At 42.2% G+C, this 19,812-nt stretch overlaps 1 protein-coding gene across 1 annotated transcript in view; it reads left to right on the top strand.

Moving 5' to 3' along the window:
* Nucleotides 1-19,812, top strand: part of TBC1D2B (TBC1 domain family member 2B) — a 328,844-nt gene that overhangs the window by 270,209 nt on the left and 38,823 nt on the right. Inside the window, exons 11-12 of the mRNA XM_085643725.1 lie at nt 4,275-4,460; nt 10,895-11,016. Coding sequence (XP_085499851.1) covers nt 4,275-4,460; nt 10,895-11,016 — 308 coding nt within the window. The remainder of the gene's footprint in view (nt 1-4,274; nt 4,461-10,894; nt 11,017-19,812) is intronic.

Here is a 19,812-nt window from a genome sequence, read left to right on the forward strand (position 1 = left end):
GACCACGGCGAAATTCCGGCCAATATCCGCACCGCTCCGGTATTCCGACTCCACTCAGTCACCAATGGCCGCTGTTGTTGAACTGCCGCCCGGCCATGTTGTCCACTCGAGGTCCCGGTTCCAGGGCTGCACAGGCCGCAAACTTCAGGTGAACATTTCTCCGGCGGTGCCGCCGCCAGAAACTTCAGAATCACGCGATCGGTTGCCGCTCTCAATCACCAACACGGGCATGTAGTGCAGGCTAAGGATCTCATGCAGGATATCTGTGCGGGATGCGGAGGTTCACGGAGCCGGGAGCCTACGCTGCCATCCCGATCGCCATCTTGGCTCCTCCCCCCTCAACGGTCTACATTGCAACCTGAAGTTCTTGAGAATTCTCTCCCCAAGGTACCCGCCCCTCCTCCCCACTTGTCAGAAAATCTCATAATTTCCCCTAAGGTGTCCCTAGGAAAAAGAAAGAGAGGTAGACCTAAAGAATCACAACCCTTTAAAACAAAAAGATTAAGGAAGGCACCTGCTATTCAGACCTCCTCAGATCCCCATAACCAAAATCATTTGCTGCCACCCATCATCAATTTAACCCCACTGTTAGTTCAAATCCCGCTACAAATGTATGTGATCAATATGGGGGCACCAGGGGCAAAGGAAGGGTAGGATCCATCAAGACAACTGCCCATTCTAAGCCGCAGGCTCAAAAGATTGGCTCCAAAGTAATAGAAAACGTTTCTTACAAAGTGAACCACGGCTTAGTGTCCTCATGTACCCTAGATGAAAGGCCTTTGTTAAGACAATGCTCTGCTAGGGAAGAAGGCACTATACCAACTCAGAGAGGAGGTAAGATCAGCATGATGTATCCACAGCAGACAGACATATCCCAACTATGGCCAGAAGAATACCCTGAGTTAGTACAACGCCCAAAAATATCGATGAGGACTGTATTGTACTCAATTTTGATAATTTTCAGTTGGTAGGTGATTTGCTAACTCAACCTCCCATAGCTCCCTCGGTAGGGATGCAGATATATGCCCTACAGGCTTTTATTTTTAAATCTCATCCCAACTCAAAAGTCCAGGTACCAAGGTAAGAATTTGAGGCCCCTATGGGCAACAATTGGACTATTATGAGAGGAAACCCAGACATACATACCTTTAATAGGTTCTGCTTTCTTGTTATTTGGACTGGAGATGTCTTATCAAAAAGTACCTGGAAAGGTTGCCCCAAAACCTTTCCTAGCACGAAAAACAGCTATGTTTTACAACGGTACAAGGTAGATGAGGGAAGCTTAGTTGCTATAATCCTAACCTCTAACAACAAGGAGTTTCTGCTATGCCTAGATGAGCTGGTCACTCCCAACCAGGTGACTGGGGAATGTGGGAAGATTTTAGAAGGAATTAGGCATCAATGAACTCGCCCTGCTCCTTCAAAAGCACCCACTAATATGCTGGTTTGATAAGAATTGCTCAAAAGCACTAGCAAGCCTTCGCAATGCACTGAAATTGCACCCTAGAGATAATTACCTTGTACGGACCCATAGATCAAGCTACAAAAAAGCTAGCGACAATAGGCTGAAGCAACTAAGAGTAGAGGCCTTAAACAAGCCTCACAGAGAAATGATAGCAAAGCCTTTTGGAAGGTGGTTAATTCCCACATTCTGTCAGAAGAGGGAGGGCGGTCATTGGATGTATACATAGACTAGGATACGTGGGTAAATCACTTTCAGACGATTTTTCAAAAGACGGAAAATAATTCCTCTTATGTTGCCTGGTCGGCTCCAATAGATTATCCTCCTCTATTTTTTGAACTGGAAGAAATAGAGCTTGCCCTTTCTCAGTCTTCTTCCATGAAGGCTGCCGATCCATATGGGGTCCCTGTTGATATTTTCCTTTCAAACGATCTAATATGGGTCCCATTGTGTTCGAATTTGACTTTAGTGGGTGCAAAATATTTCATAGCAAACAAAGGTCAACTGTGTATGGCCTTCATGGACCTTTCAGCAGCCTTTGACTTCGTGGCACACAGTAAACTGTGACCCATCATGGAGGACATGGGAGTGGAGGCTTCGATAATAATTTTTATAAGGCAACTTTACCCAAGTGCATCGACCATAGTCCGATACGGGAAGCAAGGGAAATGCTCGAAGCCTTTTAAAATTGAAAAAGGTGTAAGACAGGGATGTGTGCTTGCCCCTTTTCTTTTTGCCCTCTATACCAATAACTTGAATGAGGTTCTGACTGAAAACTGAAAAGATACCTCATTAGTTGACTCAACCGCTCTCCCTATTCTGCCCTGTGCATATGATGCCGTGTTATCGGCCAGAACACCCATGGCTCTGCAGAACCTCATAGAGAAATATTTGTCTTTTATGGCAGACTTGGAACTTTATGTTAACAACATTTGTTATGGTTGTAGGGGAGGAGTCTAAGAGGACACTGAGACTCCAACTAGTGAAGAAGAGTGAAAAACTTTACATATTTAGGTGTCTTTTTTTACTCCAAACTAAAGTGGAAGGATATGGTGCTAAATAGTGTAAAACTTATGGGCAAAAGCATAGCCTCAGTATTTGGGTTCTCAAAAAATCCTGAGCTCTAAACCAGTCCAGGAAATGGTAAACGTTTATTTAGCCAAAGATACATCTATTGTCACATATGGGCCTGCAATCTGGTGTATCGTGGCGGTCGAGGTATTGCAACGTGTGGAGGATATGTTTGTTAAGAGGTTATTACCCGTGCCAAGTGCATGCTCCAAACTTTGTCTGCCATAAGGAATTAGGGTTACCCTATATTAGGGACACCTTCAAACTGGCCCCACTATTATTGTGGCTTTCTATATGGAAAAGGAATACAGTGCAATTAAACCAACTTGTGTTAATTCATCATGAAATTAGATCATGCCCTTAGAATTCCTTGGTTGTCTTATGCTAGACTGTCTTTTATTTCCCTGTGCGTAGGTTAACTTTATGACATCCCACCTCTTTGTGAAAGCTTTCCTAATTCAAAGCTTAAACAAATCTTCATGGCTAAAAGAACAAAAGACAGATGGGAAAGAAACATAGGAAAAGGCACAATAATTGCATATCAGGGTTTACCTCCTGTGTTGTATGGACCTCTTTCCTATCTCTCCTTTGCTGAGAACCCTCAGCACCGATGCATTCCGCTTAAACTACATCCCTTTATTGTTGGGTTATCCTGCAAATCTATATTCAATAAACCATCTACCCTCATGTCTCTGTGATGGAAAGTCTAACCAGTCGACCCTGCATATTTTGTTTTTCTGTCCCTTATACGTTCATGAGAGGAAGAAGTAAGAAGTTTATTGTCCCATTATTGCGGAAATTTTATTTGCAACACTACCCTGTAGCCTTATCAGTCATTCAACAACTGGAAACCCCATATGTAGTATCCCTTGTAATTGCATCATTTCTATGGGCAGCCATAAAAAATCAAGCGGCTTCCCGCTTATCTGCAAAATAATTCTGATAATACATATTGTAATATAATAAGATGATCATTGTAAATCTCAGCCTCTTAATCATTATCTTTTATTCAAACAATCAGAACTCTAATAGTGATTGCAAATCCCAGCCTTTTAATCATTATGCTTTGGTTAAACATTCAACACTCTACCGGCTTCAATTATGGATATGACACATGGGGAAAGTTTGCAAATGGCTTATATTTACTGTCGGCCGAATTTATGAAGGATAAGCTGATCTATTTAGCAACTAAAATTTTGATACCATTGATAAAGATACATTTTATAGTCTATAGGATTCTAATGGCTGGTCATAATAGATTTAAAAATAGTTTTGACTGTAGGATGCTTTGGAATAACAGATTAAGTGAAATGTTTTATGTACAAAATACTGTATGATGTACTGCTTGGACTATTGTGGCCACATTTCTGTGGATAGGAGTATTTGAAATATTGTTTTTGTACTTTTATGCATTTTAATTAATGTGAAATAAAGATGATGATGCCTAGTTTCTTTTCCAGATTTTCTGTCATATACTTCTGCACACTACACTGCAACACATTTTACATTGGTGCTTCACTTATCCATGTATAAAATGGATTTCTTAGAAATACCAACTCTGGTGATGCCCTTATAGCTCTCACCTTTGAAAATGTCTGGGTATCCTTCAGTTAACCTGCTCAATGCTGCTGTTTCCCTTTGATTTAATATTCTTCACTGTTTGTGTGGACAAACTGCGTTTAGCATAAAGTAAGATGTATATGCATTAATCTAATGCAAATTTGTTCCTCTCATCCCTTAGGTTGACCAGCGCGTATTCAAGGATCTCATGAATGAGAAACTTCCTCGGCTTCATGCTCACCTGGAGCTTTACAAAGTTGACTTCTCACTCATCACTTTCAACTGGTTTCTGGTCGTCTTCGCAGACAGTGTTGTCAGCGACGTGTTCATTAAAATATGGGACTCGTTCCTCTATGAGGGATCCAAGGTTTGTTGCTCGAAATGTAAGAATATGTCAAATGTTCTCAGGATATATTTCTGGGTTTGCAAAGCAATTAAGTGCTTAGATTGCATTGTTACAATCGTAAACTAAGGCAAAATATTTTGCGTTCTTTTTGAGGGAATAAAACCTAATAACTGATTTTTGATAATTTTGCTTCAAAATCTCATTTTGTTGCAAACAAATTTCCTACTCCAAATAAGATTTCAGAAAGAGAAGAAACTAATTGTCAGTATGTGCTGATCTAATTTATGTTTTGATAATTCTCATTGTATGGACATGGAATGCATAAATTAAATCTACCTATTCTCTTTCCTCAACTTTGTAAAACATTCTTTCTACCATTGTATAGTGCTGCATCAGAAAGAACAATAGAACTACTGCATACACTGCCATACACATTTCTATTTGTTTCTCATCAATTTCCTAGCACTAAACATCAAGAACTATAACCAAATGGCAGCGCAATAATAATTATGTCAAAATGGTTTACACGGGGCCAATAGATGACCAGCTTATTTATGCATTATGTACAAACTGAATAACAAAGTTTAGAACACAAATTAGTTTATGGCCCAAAAAATTGGGCACCAGAGAAATGCAGTCTTCAGGAGAGAGCATTAGTGATTTGTTCGGCATTCATTCCTGTGGTAAAGTAGGCCAGGCTTTTCCCAGATTTCTCCAGATTTCATAAAAGATATATTAGATGCAAGACATTCACACTGACCTCTCTCCAAATCCTGGTACATCGATAGGCAATGTTCCTGCCTCAATTAGAGCTCTGAGAAGCTTAACTTTACATCATAACTGAGACATAATCGATGGCAGATGGTGAACAGTCAGACGGGGTATAAAACCTCACTTGCCTACAGTGTTACCTTCATTGTTCCTGTGACCAATAATAAGCAATCAACATTTTTGCTGCTATCATAAAATGGAATATTGTTGTCTTAATATCAGGATTGTACTACAACAGTACAAGTAGATGTTGTAGGGCAGAATGGAACCTCATTGGCAGTGACTTGTGAGTCCGTTGGTTGGTAAACATAAGGGTTAATTTGCTGACATAGTTTGGTGGTATGGTAAGGATTGAGGTTCACTGGCAGAGGTAGAGCAGTACTGGACAAATACATGGGTCAGCCCTATTACTGGAGTATCACCTCTGAGTCGTGGGTAAAAAGATAATTTTTCTTATGATATATTTGTATTGAATAATAAACCTTGGTAGAAAAGGGAGGGTCACACAGGCCAGCTTTGTCTAATGTCTATGCGTATCAGCTTGCTGCTAAAACAGTAGAACGTAGTTGCCTCAATAATATGGGAGAAAGGGGAAAGCATGAGGCAGTTTTGTCAAATGGGGCATAGCACAATATGAAGAATTTATACTGAGTTATTTGTACTTGTAGCTCCCCCACTTCAGCTTTACTACTGGTAACTGGTGGCTTGTTGACTAATGTAAAAATAAATGGCAAACAAGGTAAGATGGAATGGTATATTAGAGAAGGCAGATATTCAGGTGCATATGAGAAATAAAGGTTTTCCGTTGTTGGAGAATATTTATCTTTATCAGTTCAACAGCTTTCTATTACACAATCCGAACAAGTACCCAAACATCTGTCTGCATTCATATGGTGAGCCCGTAGTCGGTCTGGGATTGATGTTAGCAGCAGGGAAAAGGATGCGGACATGGCGCAAGTAGCAGCTAACATCTGTAACCTGGCATGCAGAATGCATGTTTTCTCGTTCAGAAACAGCCTACTGCCTTTAGAATTGCCAAGCCATTTTTGTGTTGCTTTATCATATTGTGCTGTCACAGTGCTAGGTTTTAACATGCACATTCCCTTGTTTTGAGTTACAGCGACATAGAACCATGGCCTGTATTTGTATATTGCCACTTACTGAGTCTTTAAACCTTATCTCATGTTGTGCAGTTATGCTTTACGGTGTGTGTTTGCGAGTGCCTGTAACTCCATGCACAGATGTTGCACTGCTGTTTTGTAACCTATTACCCAACTCTGAGAATATAAGACTAAATGTCATCTGCATGGCTTTAACTCATTCATTTTAAGTGGTACTTGACTATAATTTCATATTGCAGTTAATAAATGGTCTTTGGTTTGATATTTGATGTGGTTTCCTTCCTGCAATATCAGTGTAAACTTTTTTTAAAATTTGTTTTCTGTGCTGTGATTTTCTTTCATATCTGATTCCACAAAACAGAAGCCAGGCATTAAAAATTTTCAGAGTCTGCTACTGACGGAGTTGATGTGCTGTGTTGCAGAGCATAATTGTATTTAAATTGTACGTTAATTGCAATTCTGAGAGATCGATATGGAAAGAACAAATGCATTCACATTTATTTCTGTGGGACATTTGAATTGATTCCATATTCTGAATGCTGTGTGGGTTACTTGTGCTGGACACACACCTATATAATCACTGTCTCGGCCCGGGTTAGGATTTGCTATGTAAGCAGAGCCAGTGTACTAATAGTCTTTGCTATGGTTTACTAAGGTATTGTGAGAATGTGATGGGTGTGAAGGCCACCACACTTTGTTAGCATTTATTTTTAGCTATTCAGTTAGTCTGCGGTTTGCCAGCTGTAGAGTTCTTCATTGCTTGTTGTCCCGATTGAGATTGTGCAAACTGTTGTCACATATTGCTGTGTGAGCTTTTCCTTGTGATATTGGCATCTAGTATGTTATAGAAATGCATTTCTGATGTGTACTTCTAACTGCAGATTCCTCAGCTTATGAATTCCCCTGGCGCTAACCGGATCCGGATGCTTTCCAGCAGTTGCTCGTACTCTATTGTGGCTTTATTCCACCTCTGGAAGTGATTGTGATGCAGCATAGCCGTATATATTGGTGGCACCCCGCACATTGATGTGGGTTCCTATTTTTTTGCATCCTTTGACGTGGATCTGGAGCTCTGTTTTGTTGGTGTTTTACTGACCTCCAATCTGATTTTTTTTCTTCAGTGTGCTATGTGTCCCCCAAAAACTACCAACCGGCTTAAAGCTGCACCATAAATTCAGAAAGCAGATGTCTGTCGCAGCCGCACAATGCCTCTCTTTGGTATCTTGGATCCAAGCATCCATGCAACAAGTATTCCTTAAGGCCATCATGAGTGGTGGGGTGGGGCAAAACTGCATGTCCCACAGCATATGAAGTGAGGCCAATCGTACTCCAAGTTACAGGCCGAGACTCCCAGGTCGCAACCCTTCTCTTTCCAAGTCCCATTCCCGGTCCATCTCGGGTCTCCATCCTTGAGTAATTCAAAGGCATATCAGGTTGAGTCCTTTAAGGACGCAATGGTGCAAAGCATTCAGTCCCATGGATCCACCAGGGCCACCAGTCGAGCTCCCACTGGTGGACATTTCTCTGTTGCTGGCTGGCCAATGCCTCAATAAGAAATGAACAATGCTCAATAAGTGTTTGAGGCTCCTCAGTGTGCCTTTCCCTCGGCGCTAGAGCACTTCAAGTCCTTATTTAACTCCGACTCTACAATAGATTCACAAAACTGATGAAAATTATGAGGCTGGGGTGATAACTTGCCCCCACAATTTGCTGATGATGGACTTTATCAAGACCTCCTGGTGCAAGTTGTTTTGATTCCTTGCCTGAAACTAAATTGGATTCCCCATTGAGCCCCCTACTGAAGAAAGTGCTTACTTTGTGGGCGTTAATACAGCAGCGATGTGGATCAAGCTTTGGCACTGATATGTTCCTACATAAGAAAGACTGGATGGAATTACCACGTTCTGGGGAAAAAAATGCTGAAAATCTGATAAATGTTTTGTTCAATGGATGTCTTAACTTGCCTATCAGGACGAGGAAGATCTGGCTTGCAATTAAACATCTTAGCTTTTATAAGTATATAGTTATTCTTCTTTTCCTATAGTCATTTCTGTTCTCAAATTACCGATGCACCAGATATAGTGATGCTGCCACATTTTAGTGATCTCCGCAGATGCATATTTGATTGTGCAGGCTGCATCAATAAGAAAACCCACATATATTTAGTATTTCCGGACTGTGGACAAAATGTTTTTGGCTGTTCAGGGATTTGTTAGACCATTTGAGAAATACAAAACAATTATTACATTTGTTTCAAAACATATTTAACAATTTCCATTGTTTTTTTTAATGAGTACTCAAAGTACTGTCATGCTTTATCAAGAATGTTAACTGAAGAACACAGGTAGATGGCAGAAGTAGTAATTGACTTGTATACAAAGTGATTCAGTGAAACTCATTATCTTAAGGAAGTGGTTTATTGAGGTGGCAGATATTACACTTGTAATGGTCAAAGCTGCAACCTAACTTGCTGTACCTAATATGGAAGAAGAGGCTCAAGTCATGATCTATTCATAACCAAATAAAAAAACCTCAGGAGAAGAATGGGCTTAATGCATAATTTCTGGTGTGCAAAGAAACGTGTTGAGCCTTAACAGGCAAAGATGTCTGATGTTTGGCTTATCCTTAGTCCAGCAAGGTTTTGTCTTGACAAAGTTAGAGGTTATAAGTTGGCTCTGTCAGCCTTTCTCCATTTACCAGTTCAATCCTCATTATTCAAATCGTCTCTTTTGAAGTGGTTCCTTAAAGGGCTGCTGGATAGCTTTCCTCATGCTCCTTTCATTATGCCGCAGTGCAACCATAATCTCGTATTGACCTTATTGATCTATGTGCCTTTTGATCGCCTTTGGTTTCTGAAACTAAAAATAGTGTTACTACTTAAAATCACTCCTGCGCTTTGTCAGTCCATCCTCCATATACAACCTTCTCAGCCAAGATGCTGTTTCTTGCGTCATGTTTCTCCTGAAAGTTGTATCACTATTTCATTTCTTTTCCCCTCCCTATCCACCAAATGAGGAGTAAAGGCTGCATCATTTAGACTCTGTCTTGTCATTAGCTTTTATATTGATTGAACTAAAGAGTACACATTTATGATCATTTGTTCATTGATTCACCAGTGCGAGGAAAAAGTGCTCCAGGAGCAAACTTTGCCCTGTGTAATTTTTCTCAGCATTGAACTCTGTTATGCCCTTACCAAAAAGGATTCTCCGGAAGGCCTCATGACTCTTTCCTGCAGAACTAAAGCTCCCACTAAGGTGTTGGCTCTACGTGGGCTTCTGTCCATACTTTCAGGTGGCATTACTGTATTGGTTCTCAGATCTGCACAAGGGCCATTTTCCCTACCTGTCTGGTCCTGCTGGACTGGTGTAAGTCCATTCCTCAGATTCCGGTCCATTTGGTCAAACTACTTTGGTACTGAGTCAACAGTTGAGGACTCTGTAGGTAGAGGTATCCATTAGATTAATATGTTACTTGCCTTTGGTAAGGCTCTTTCTGGTGAATAGTGTACCTGCCTACTTCCCTGATCTGTGCAGTGGATTTTCAGGAACTAAAAATATCCCAAGTTAGATTTTGCTCACTACATGGGTCACTTTGATTATCTCCACATCTGAGGATTTGGAAAAACCTGATGTCAACATGCAGGGTTAGTGTTTATATGTGGCTCATTGTCATCATGTTTGGGATGAATGAAGTCACAATAGAGGCCGGTGGTACCACCTGGTGGTGTGCAGAAGATATGAAAACGTTTTCCAGATCCAGAATGGCCCCTCAGAGCATTACGAAAGTGTGTAATCTGCTGGTAGAATGGTTATCAGAAAAAAATCAATTTTCAGGGATATGCAACTTACTCGTTTTCACTTATAAAGACCCATTAGTGGCTTATCTGCATAGGATTTCATTTTTTCTTAAGTATTGCTCCCTGCAGAGATGGCAGGGAATGATTTTCGATGTATTGTGTGCATATCACAGATGTAATGATGGATAGGATACATGTGACTAATAGACATGATGAATGAGGTAGATTGTTGCACTGGTGTTGGATATGAAATGAGCAAGTCCTGCACAAACTTTAGTTGTGGACACGGCTTGGATTTGCTGGGCCTCGATCCTCGGTCTAGCTCAGGGAAGTCTGAACATATTCCTGTTATATTCATCTGCTCATTTGCTGCTTCTTGAATATTGATCTCGAGACATATATATATATAGTGCCCAAATAAAATAATTCAGGCTTTAATAAAAGAATGATGATTAGAAGGCATACTGATGAAATAATTTTGAATGTAAAATTTGGATGAGATTATGCTGTTATATGTATATATTAAATAAACATATAAAAACATTTAAAGGGATGTAAAGACAGAATCATGATGCTCAAGGATGCAGAATTAAATGTGATGTTGAAATGTATAGTCCGTCTTGAGCGTGCATGCTATATAGCAGTGAACTAAACATTGTTACCAGTATACCAGTACTTCTAAGGAAATAATGTATTTTGTAAAAAAAAAAAAACATTGGTGTAAATTACTCATTTCTATATTTTCCATTTTTTTCCCTAACCTGTAGGTAATTTTTCGTTTTGCCTTGGCACTTTTTAAATACAAAGAAGAAGAGATATTGAAGCTGCAAGACTCAATGTCAATATTCAAGTATCTAAGATATTTCACAAGAACTGTTCTTGATGCCAGGTAGGAACAAGATGTTTTTAAAACCTACTTTTAGACTTTGAAAATAGCAATGGTGAGAGATGTTTAGACTATTTGTATATTATTTGTTTGTGAGTACTTTGGAGTTCTATATCATAAATTTTGAGGCTTAATGGATATATCTATATTAGATGAGGGAACTAATACACAAGCCCTTTTGAGTTGTGCTTAAGCAATATGTCGTTATCTTCATATGTTTTGTACTACCACAAAAGAGTATTAGTCTACTTGTTTCCTCGGGTCAATTAATTTCCCAGATCTAACTTTCTTCAATGCTGTGGGTGGGTGCTATTGTCCTGTAACAAAACTTCATAAGGCTTAACTGAAATCATACAAATGTAAGAATGAGGCTAGATCTTATTTGTTTGTCCGTGCACTTGAATCATGGCATTATTAATCCAAGATCCCAATTAATTCTATACCTACAACATGAAAATCTTACAATTTCAGAAGACATTGAGTTTCTCTTTGTGAAAGGACGTGATGTCCCTGGTTATATCCTTCACCTACCACTAGCTACATTGTTATAATAACTCTTTGAGAAAGTATTAGGCATGGTTGATGTATCTCTCATTGACTTAAAGTGCTCATTGGTAAGCTTGCTGTAGGTTACTATTTACTTTAATATGGATGCAGTTGAAGCCAAAAGTCCCTGGCTGTTGTAAGGATGAATATCTTCTTCAGACTGCTATTCATCCTGTTCCTTTGAAGCTTCCAAGAAGGGGTTCTAAGTGAGAGAAATGCAAATACAACTCTCATCTCAGGGAACCTAGAATATAAATCTCTGTTGCAAGAGCAACAGTCAATCCAGACTTTTTCCAATGGAATCTTTAATTATAAAGCAAAATCTACTGAAAAGACTTCCGATCTAAATCCCGATCTAAATCCCTATACCTTAAATTTACAACATAGTTGTCTCATCAAAGTTACACCTTCCATTCAGAGAAGGGCAAAACATTGTCCTTTCCTCCATTGTTGCCCATGTGAATGTACTTCTTGCTTATACAGAGAATACTCCTAGAAGAGTCTGTTATATGTAACAATATTTAAAGAGAGTACCAATCCGTTCTGGTATACAGTCTTTTCGTGCTGTTCTTTGTATACGGAAGCCCTACTGACTCGATCTAAATCCCTATACCTTGAATTTCCAACATAGTTGTCTCATCAAAGTCACACCTTCCATTCAGAGACTGGCAAAAGCTTTGAAATTTTGGTTCATGATTTGTATATACTTCATTTATTTTAAGGCATTAATCTTAATATTCTTTATTTTGGTAACAGTTGCAGATCCTCTGGGTAGGCCTCTCGGGCCACAAGTTAAGATCCACTGCCCTAAAACATTACTTAATAAAAGAGTAATGTAAGCATAAATGTGCTAAAACACTGTTACTGTTATAGAAATGAACTCGTAATGGGCACAATTCCACTGACATGTTTTCGTCTCTTAAACACGAAAGGTGATTGGAGTAATGCTTGCACATAGTCTAACCAGGGGAATCCAACCCATTGTATTTTTGCTTACTGTGCCACTCTATAGAAAGGCTAGAACTCAAGCAGGCAGGACCTGTACTTTTCATGTTCGGCATTCAGGTGGCTTACACGGCCTTTGCCAACTATAGAGCTGGCCCACCTCCTATTTCTCATTTTACATCACATACCTAGACACCATTTTCTCACTTATGTAAACAAAGATGGATTTACACAACCTAACGTACTTTGAATCCTTGCTCCCTTGTAATCCACTGTAATGAAATGTTCTTGTTTTCTAATTTGTAGTTCGTTTTACAATTATTTTCACCTTTGTGTTAGTCAGCGGGTCAAACCTTGTTGAGAGCACTTCCTTGACTTTTCTGGAAAATATTATTCTTCATTGGTGAGAAGTTCAGGCTGTGACCCTAAAATAAAAATGAATTATTTTCAGTATCCTGGTAGCTTCAAGCTTTTCTTGCAAATATTACTTCCTTATTTCTTTTAATAGCAACAGTTGCACAGTAGAACAATAGCATAACAGGAATTAAATGTGTTCACACGGAAGTTGAGCTCTTTTACTGTTAAATAGCAGTTAATAGTTAAATGAAAGAGGCTGAGATACTATTAGATGAAATAAGAGGCAAATCTGTTAATGCCTAAAGGAAATATGCTAGGAAACGATGGCTCACACACTTAATTCATGTAACGATCAGATCAGTAAATTAACTTGCACTGGCAACCCAAGATGTGAGAAAACCTTCAATATGTTGTTAAGCCTGTTTGGTGGTGTTGGTGAGGTTCATGGACTTTAGGCCAACTTTTCTTAGCTGGATCCAGTTATTGTACACCAACCGCAAGGCTAGAGTTAAAAATGGTGGATTGGTCACGGAAGCATGAAGATTGTGGGCGGCACTAGGCAGGGGATGTCCACTTTTTTCCTTGCTCTTCGCCATTGCAGTCCAATTGCTTGCCTTAAAATTCAGAGGGAGTTGAAAGACTGAGGAATAATAGTGGGCGATACTTACAACCCATGCAGTCTCCGTATTTGCATACAAAGCACTGATGTATGAGACAGACAAGAATCTTAGGTCTGTTGCTTCTGAATGAACTGAAACATTGAAAAATGCCATAGGTATGAAAATTAGTAGGGGCAAAAATATTCTGTTCAAGTGGGCGCTCTGGTGAGGAACCCCATTGGACAACTGTCTAAATTGGGATTGCTTGGGGAAGTGGATAAAGATCACTCATATCCTAGATATCTGGGTATAATAGTAGTGCACAACATTGGTAAAGTGATTTGGGGTGCAAAAAACCTATACCGTTTTGGAACATCCTCTAACTTCCATCATTGGCAAAGAAGCCATAGTAAAAATTGTCTACCTCTCCATTTATGCCAATGCCCCCACTCCCCCCCCCCCCCTCCCCTCCCCACCCCCCCCAAAAAAAAATGCCACTGTATTTCTGTCCAACCCAGGAGGCAGATGGGGGCAGTAACCCCATATCTGCCCCCTGGGGGTGGCAGAGATCCCACGAGGCACCAGCGATTATGCTGGCTTTTTTTATGCGTAGGGGTGGGGGCTGCCCAGAATGGGCATCCCAATGTCCCCACCCACCCAAACAAAATAGCCAGTCTTTCTGCCCCCCCCCCCCCCCCCTTGGGGGCATATCGGGGCAATAGCCCCCGATTTTCCCCCCTCCCCAGGATGACAGAAAGCCCACTAGGCACAGACTTTTTTGCGGAATGTGCCTACCTCTGGATTTTGGGTCCTAGCGCAGCTGGCACCCAAGGAAAACTAACAAACCTATACATTTTTGAAAAGTAGACACCCAGGGGAATCCAGATTGTGGTGACTTGTGTGGCTCTCACTCGACTCTGTTACCCAGAATCCCTTGCAAACCTCAAACTTTGTAAATATAAAACACATTTTCCTCACATTTCTGTGGTGGAATGTTCTGGAATCTGCGAGGATCCACAAAATTCCTCCCACCCCACATTCCCCAAAGTCTTCCGAGAAAAATGGTACCTCACGTGTGTGGGTGGGTCAAGTACCCGCGACAGGCAAGGGCTCAAAACCTATTGAGGCGACACCAAAATTACCTATCTCAAAACAACATGGTTTTTCAAGCGGGGTCCCATGAGTTTTTAGCCCCGGGCTCGGCAGCCATCTAGGAAAACCTACCAAATCCATACATTTCTGAAAACTAAACATCGTGAGAGTCCAGCAAGGAATGGCTTGCGTGGGTCCCCCAACATTTCCCTACCCAGAATCCCCTGCAAACCTCAAATTTTGTTGAAAAAATCTATTTTTTCGCACATTTCTGTGTGGGAAAGTTGTAGGATCACTGGGCTGACACAAATTTCCTACCACCAAGCGTTCCCCCAGGTCTCTCGATAAAAATGGTACCTCACTTGTGTGGGTAGGCATAGTGGCTGCAACAGAAGTTGGCTAAAAACGTATTTTAAAAGAAATGTAGCGCTTACAATTCTTTGTGCTATACCCTTTACCCATTGTCTTGGGCTCTTCCCAGTCACAGGCCCTTGCCCCACCCACACAAGTGAGATATCATATCAGCTCTCTTTATTTTGTAATTACTTACCTGTCCTCCTATTCACGCCACAAACCGCACGGCTCCCCGGTCCACCACGGGTTCTCCCCCGGAGGGAGTATCCGGCCACAGGATCCTTTTCCCTCACTTCCCGGCAGGAGATCGGAGGGGGTGGAGTCTCACTTTTCTATTTAACACACATGCCAGAATCTACGCACAGCGGACGTGCGCAGCAGGCGTGTCGGCGGCTCTTTATAGGCAAGCTTGTCTGTGCCCGACCGGGGCCAGGGGCCACAACCCCTGCCCGTTTCCAGACGCATTTTAGGTCCTTTAGTCCACATTCCCTCCGTAATCTAATCTAAGGGGAATAACACATGACAGTTGCCAACACTCTTGGAATGTGGCATTTGAACATACTAACTGTCCACGCTGTAGGTTTTACTTTCAACTGACCATTAAGACACGCAGCCCCCCTACTAATCATGCCACCCTAACTATGTTCCTGCTGAATTGCAGATCATTCCCTAAGCATTCCACTGAAATCGCTTTGTTACTGGAAGAATTTAAAGCTAATGTTCTCTTCCTGACAGAAACCTGGCTCAATATAGAGTCAGAGCAGTCCTCACTCAAACTCTTCCCCACGGCTACCTCATATAATGAGAAGTCCGCAAAAAGGGCAGAGGGAGAGGCTTAGCGATTGTTTTTAAAGACCATTATAACTGTCGCATTTTCCCAGATCAGGTATCAGGCTGCGACAGTCTTTCCTTCTCCATCGATATTTTTCCCCCCCACTATTACCTACTCTGGCCTACTAATCTATCGCCCACCCGGGGCCTTGGGTCAATTCCTCAATACACTCCAGCTAACCATAGCTAATCTAGCTTGCTCGCCATCTAATTTCACAGTATTAGGGGAGCTCAATATTCACCTAGACGACACTTATGATCACACCACAAAGGAACTGATCATGAGTCTCTCCGCACTTCAGCTAAAGCAGAAACTATTTGAACCCACCCATACTAAAGGCCACTTACTCGACCCCGGTTTTAGCAACTGCACCGAACTTATAACACGAGCGCCTTCCCCACTCCCCTGGTCTGACCACTTCCTGATCCCCCTGTCCTGGGATATCCTTGAGCCCACCCTCTCACCCAACGCAGCTTCCCGCAGGGAACGTAACTGGCCCAAGCTTCCCAGAGAACAGTGGATCTCAGCCCTCGAAGCCACCAGACCTGACAGAGACCCTAACCCTATCTCATCTAACGAGAAATTTAATTATTAGATCCAGAGCTCCCTAGATGATGTGCTCCCCAGGAAGCACACTCACAAAAAGTGTAGAGCTAAAATGTCCCCATGGTACTCCTCTACGTTACGGGAACTCAAACACTGCAAAAGGTTAGTGAGGAAATGGAGACTTGACTATTCTGCCCACAGTAAATCCGTTTATAGGGAGGCAATAAAAACCTATAAATGCGAAATCAAAGCCGCTCAAGCAGCCTGCTACGTAGAAAAAAGTAATGCAGCCTCTAACTCTTCTAAGGAAATCTTTCGGATTGCTAAAACCCTCTTGAAAGTGCCTCAGAAACAACCAAACCCAATCGATGTCCAATCCCTCTGCAACAACCTGGCGTAATTCTTCCTCCAGAAAATACAAAAAATATACTCTACCTTTTCTCCTATTCAGTCTGGACTGGTCTCGGCCCCCACCACTAGCTCACAATATGGAGTGCGAGCCACCCTGGAGTTCCTCCCCCCTCTAGACCTCATAACCCTAGACCCTATTATGCACCAGGTGAAATCGGGCTCCCCCTTAGACCCTGCGCCCCCCCCCCCACCTCACCTCCCCTGAGCCCCTGGCACCAGCCTTGGGAAACATCCTTCCAACCACCCTTGACCTGCTTAATGCCTCCTTCATCGACAACCAGCAAACCCAGTACTAAGGAGCCTTCACTGCCTGCTGGTTATGGAGGGAATCCAATTCAAAGCCATGTGCATTGCCCACAAGGCCTTCTGGAGGAGTGGCCCGGCAGTCAGCCAATCAATGATAACCCCCTACCATCCTAGTAGACACCTCCAATCGGCTTCCTCATCCCTCGCCCTACTCCCTAGAACAAAAAGGGAGATGCGGCGGACGCTCCTTTTCCTATAACTCCGCCAAGCTATGGAATGCTCTTCCACCACGCATGCGGTCGGAGCCCAATCTCCTACCCCTCCACAAACTCTTAAAAACCCTTCTTTTTAACAACTGCCTCTAAACCATCGAATTCTTCTCTTCTGCCCGTGTTCGTCTGCAGCCCTGGGATGCCCCAGGGTAGCTATTGGGCTATATAAATGTTTTTTCATTTATTTTTATTTTCATTTCATTTCTGCCGGCACTGTGATTCCACCCAAAAATATGTGGGAAATGTTTTTTTTTCCAGCTAAATTTGAGGTTTGCAGGGCATTCTGGGTAGGAAAACGTTGGGGATCCACGCAAGCCTTACCTCACTGGACTCCCCCGGGTGTCTAGTTTTCAGAAATGTTTGGGTTTGGTAGTTTCCCAAGATGGCCGCTGAGCCCAGGGCCAAAAACCAAGGTGACCCCCCTTGTAAAACCAGTTTTTTTTTTGTGATAGGTAATTTTGATGTCTCTTCAATACGTTTTAGTCCCTTGCCTGTTGGTGGTACTTGACCCACCCACCCACGCGATGTATCTTTTTTATCGTGAGACCTGGGGGAACGCTGGGTGGTAGGAAATGTGTGGATCCACGTAGATTCCAGAACTTTCCCACTCAGAAATTTGAGAAAAAAGTGATTTTATCAGCAAAATTTGAGGTTTGCAGGGATTTTTTGGGAGGAAAACTTTGGGGGACCGACGCAAGCCATACCTCGCTGGAATCCCCCGGGTGTCTAGTTTTCAGAAATGTGTGGGTTTGGTAGGTTTCCCATGATGGCCGCCGAGCCTCGGTCCAAAAACCCAGGTGACACATTGCAAATCCATGTTGTTTTGTGATCGGTCATTTTGAGGTCTCCTCAATAAGTTTTGGGCCCTTGCCTGTCGCGGGTACTTGACCCACCCACACGAGTGAGGTACCATTTTTATTGGAAGACCGGGGGGAACACTGGGTGGTAGGAAATTTGTGGTTCCACACAGATTCCAGAACATTCCCACACAGAAATTTGAGAAAAAAGTGATTTTTTTTCAACAAAATGTTAGGTTTGCAGGAGATTCTGGGTAGAGAAACATTGGGGGATCAACGCAAGCCATACCCTCCTTGACTCCCCCGGGTCTCTAGTTTTCAGAAATTTGTGGGTTTGGTAGGTTTCCCTAGATGGCCGCCAAGCCCGGGACCAAAAACTCATGTGACCCCCCCCCCCCCCCCCCTTGCAAAACCAGGTTGTTTTGTGATAGGTAATTTTGATGTTGCCTCAATGGGTTTTGGGCCCTTGCCTGTCGCAGGTACTTGACCCACCCACACAAGTGAGGTACCATTTTTTTCAAAAGACTTTGGGGAATGCGGGGTGGGTGGAATTTTGTGGATCCACACAGATTCCTGGTGAGAGCCAAACAAGTCACCACATCCTGGATTCCCCTGGGTGTCTAGTTTAAAAAAAATTATAGGTTTGCTAGGTTTCCCTAGGTGCCGGCAGAGCTAAGGTTCAAAATATACAGCTAGGCACTTTGCAAAAAAGGGTCAGTTTTCACTGTGAAAATGTAGTGTATCCACATTGCGTTTTGGGCCGTTTCCTGCCGCAGGCACTAGGCCTACCCACACAAGTGAGGTACCGTTTTACTCGCAAGACTATGGAAAACGCGGGGTGGGTGTAATTTTGTGGATGCACGCAGATTCCAGAACTTTCCACCACAGAAATGTGAGGAAAATGTTTTGGTTTTTTTAAAACAAATTTTTAAGTTTGCCAGGGATTCTGGGTGATAGAACCTGGTGAGAGCCAGTCAAGTCACCCCATCCTGGATTCCCCTGGGTGTTTAGTTTTCAAAAATGTATAGGGTTGCTAGTTTTCCCTAGGTGCTGGCAGAGCTAGGGTTCAAAATCAACAGCTAGGCACTTTGCAAAAAAAGGGTCAGTTTTCACTCTAAAAATGTGGTGTGTCCACGTTGCATTTTGAGCCGTTTCGTGTCGCGGGCACTAGGCCTACCCACACAAATGAGGTACCATTTGTATCGGGAGACTAAGGGTAACACACAATTGTAGAGCAACTGGATTTTTTTTAAAATGTTTTTTAATTTCTTTATTGAGTTTTGAACACTGTGTACAGAACTTAATAGACAAACATTGCCCCTTGATAATCCTGACAGGACGTGTAAGCCAAACGTTCGATTAAAAAATAAAAATTGTATTAGCACTATACTTTGACAACGTTCTCATTTATACATACAGCATAAAATTTACTGTCCAGACATGCTGAGGTAAGATGGGAGTCGGGCTACACCTTTCCCGCGAGACCCATCAGTCGTCCGGTCGTGCATCTGCGTCAGTCTCGTTGGTGGCATCCCTCTCCAGAAGGTACGTCTGAAGGGGGGGACCCATATGTCGCACTGGCGAAAGGAGGGCGGTAGGAGCTCGGCGTAGGTGTGTGATCGATCCTGACAAAATATAAGGTCATTCAGCCAGTCTTTAAATTTGGGCGCCCTTCCGCAGTCCCATCAACAAGCGACTTGTCATTTAGCTAGCAAGAGTGCCAAGGAAGCATATCTCCGCATTGGCACATCCAGGGCCACGGTATAAGATAGGAGTGCGACTAGGGGATCGTCGGTAACGTG

The sequence above is a fragment of the Triturus cristatus genome, chromosome 3_1 (genome assembly GCF_964204655.1).
Source record: "Triturus cristatus chromosome 3_1, aTriCri1.1, whole genome shotgun sequence".
NCBI lineage: Eukaryota > Metazoa > Chordata > Amphibia > Caudata > Salamandridae > Triturus > Triturus cristatus.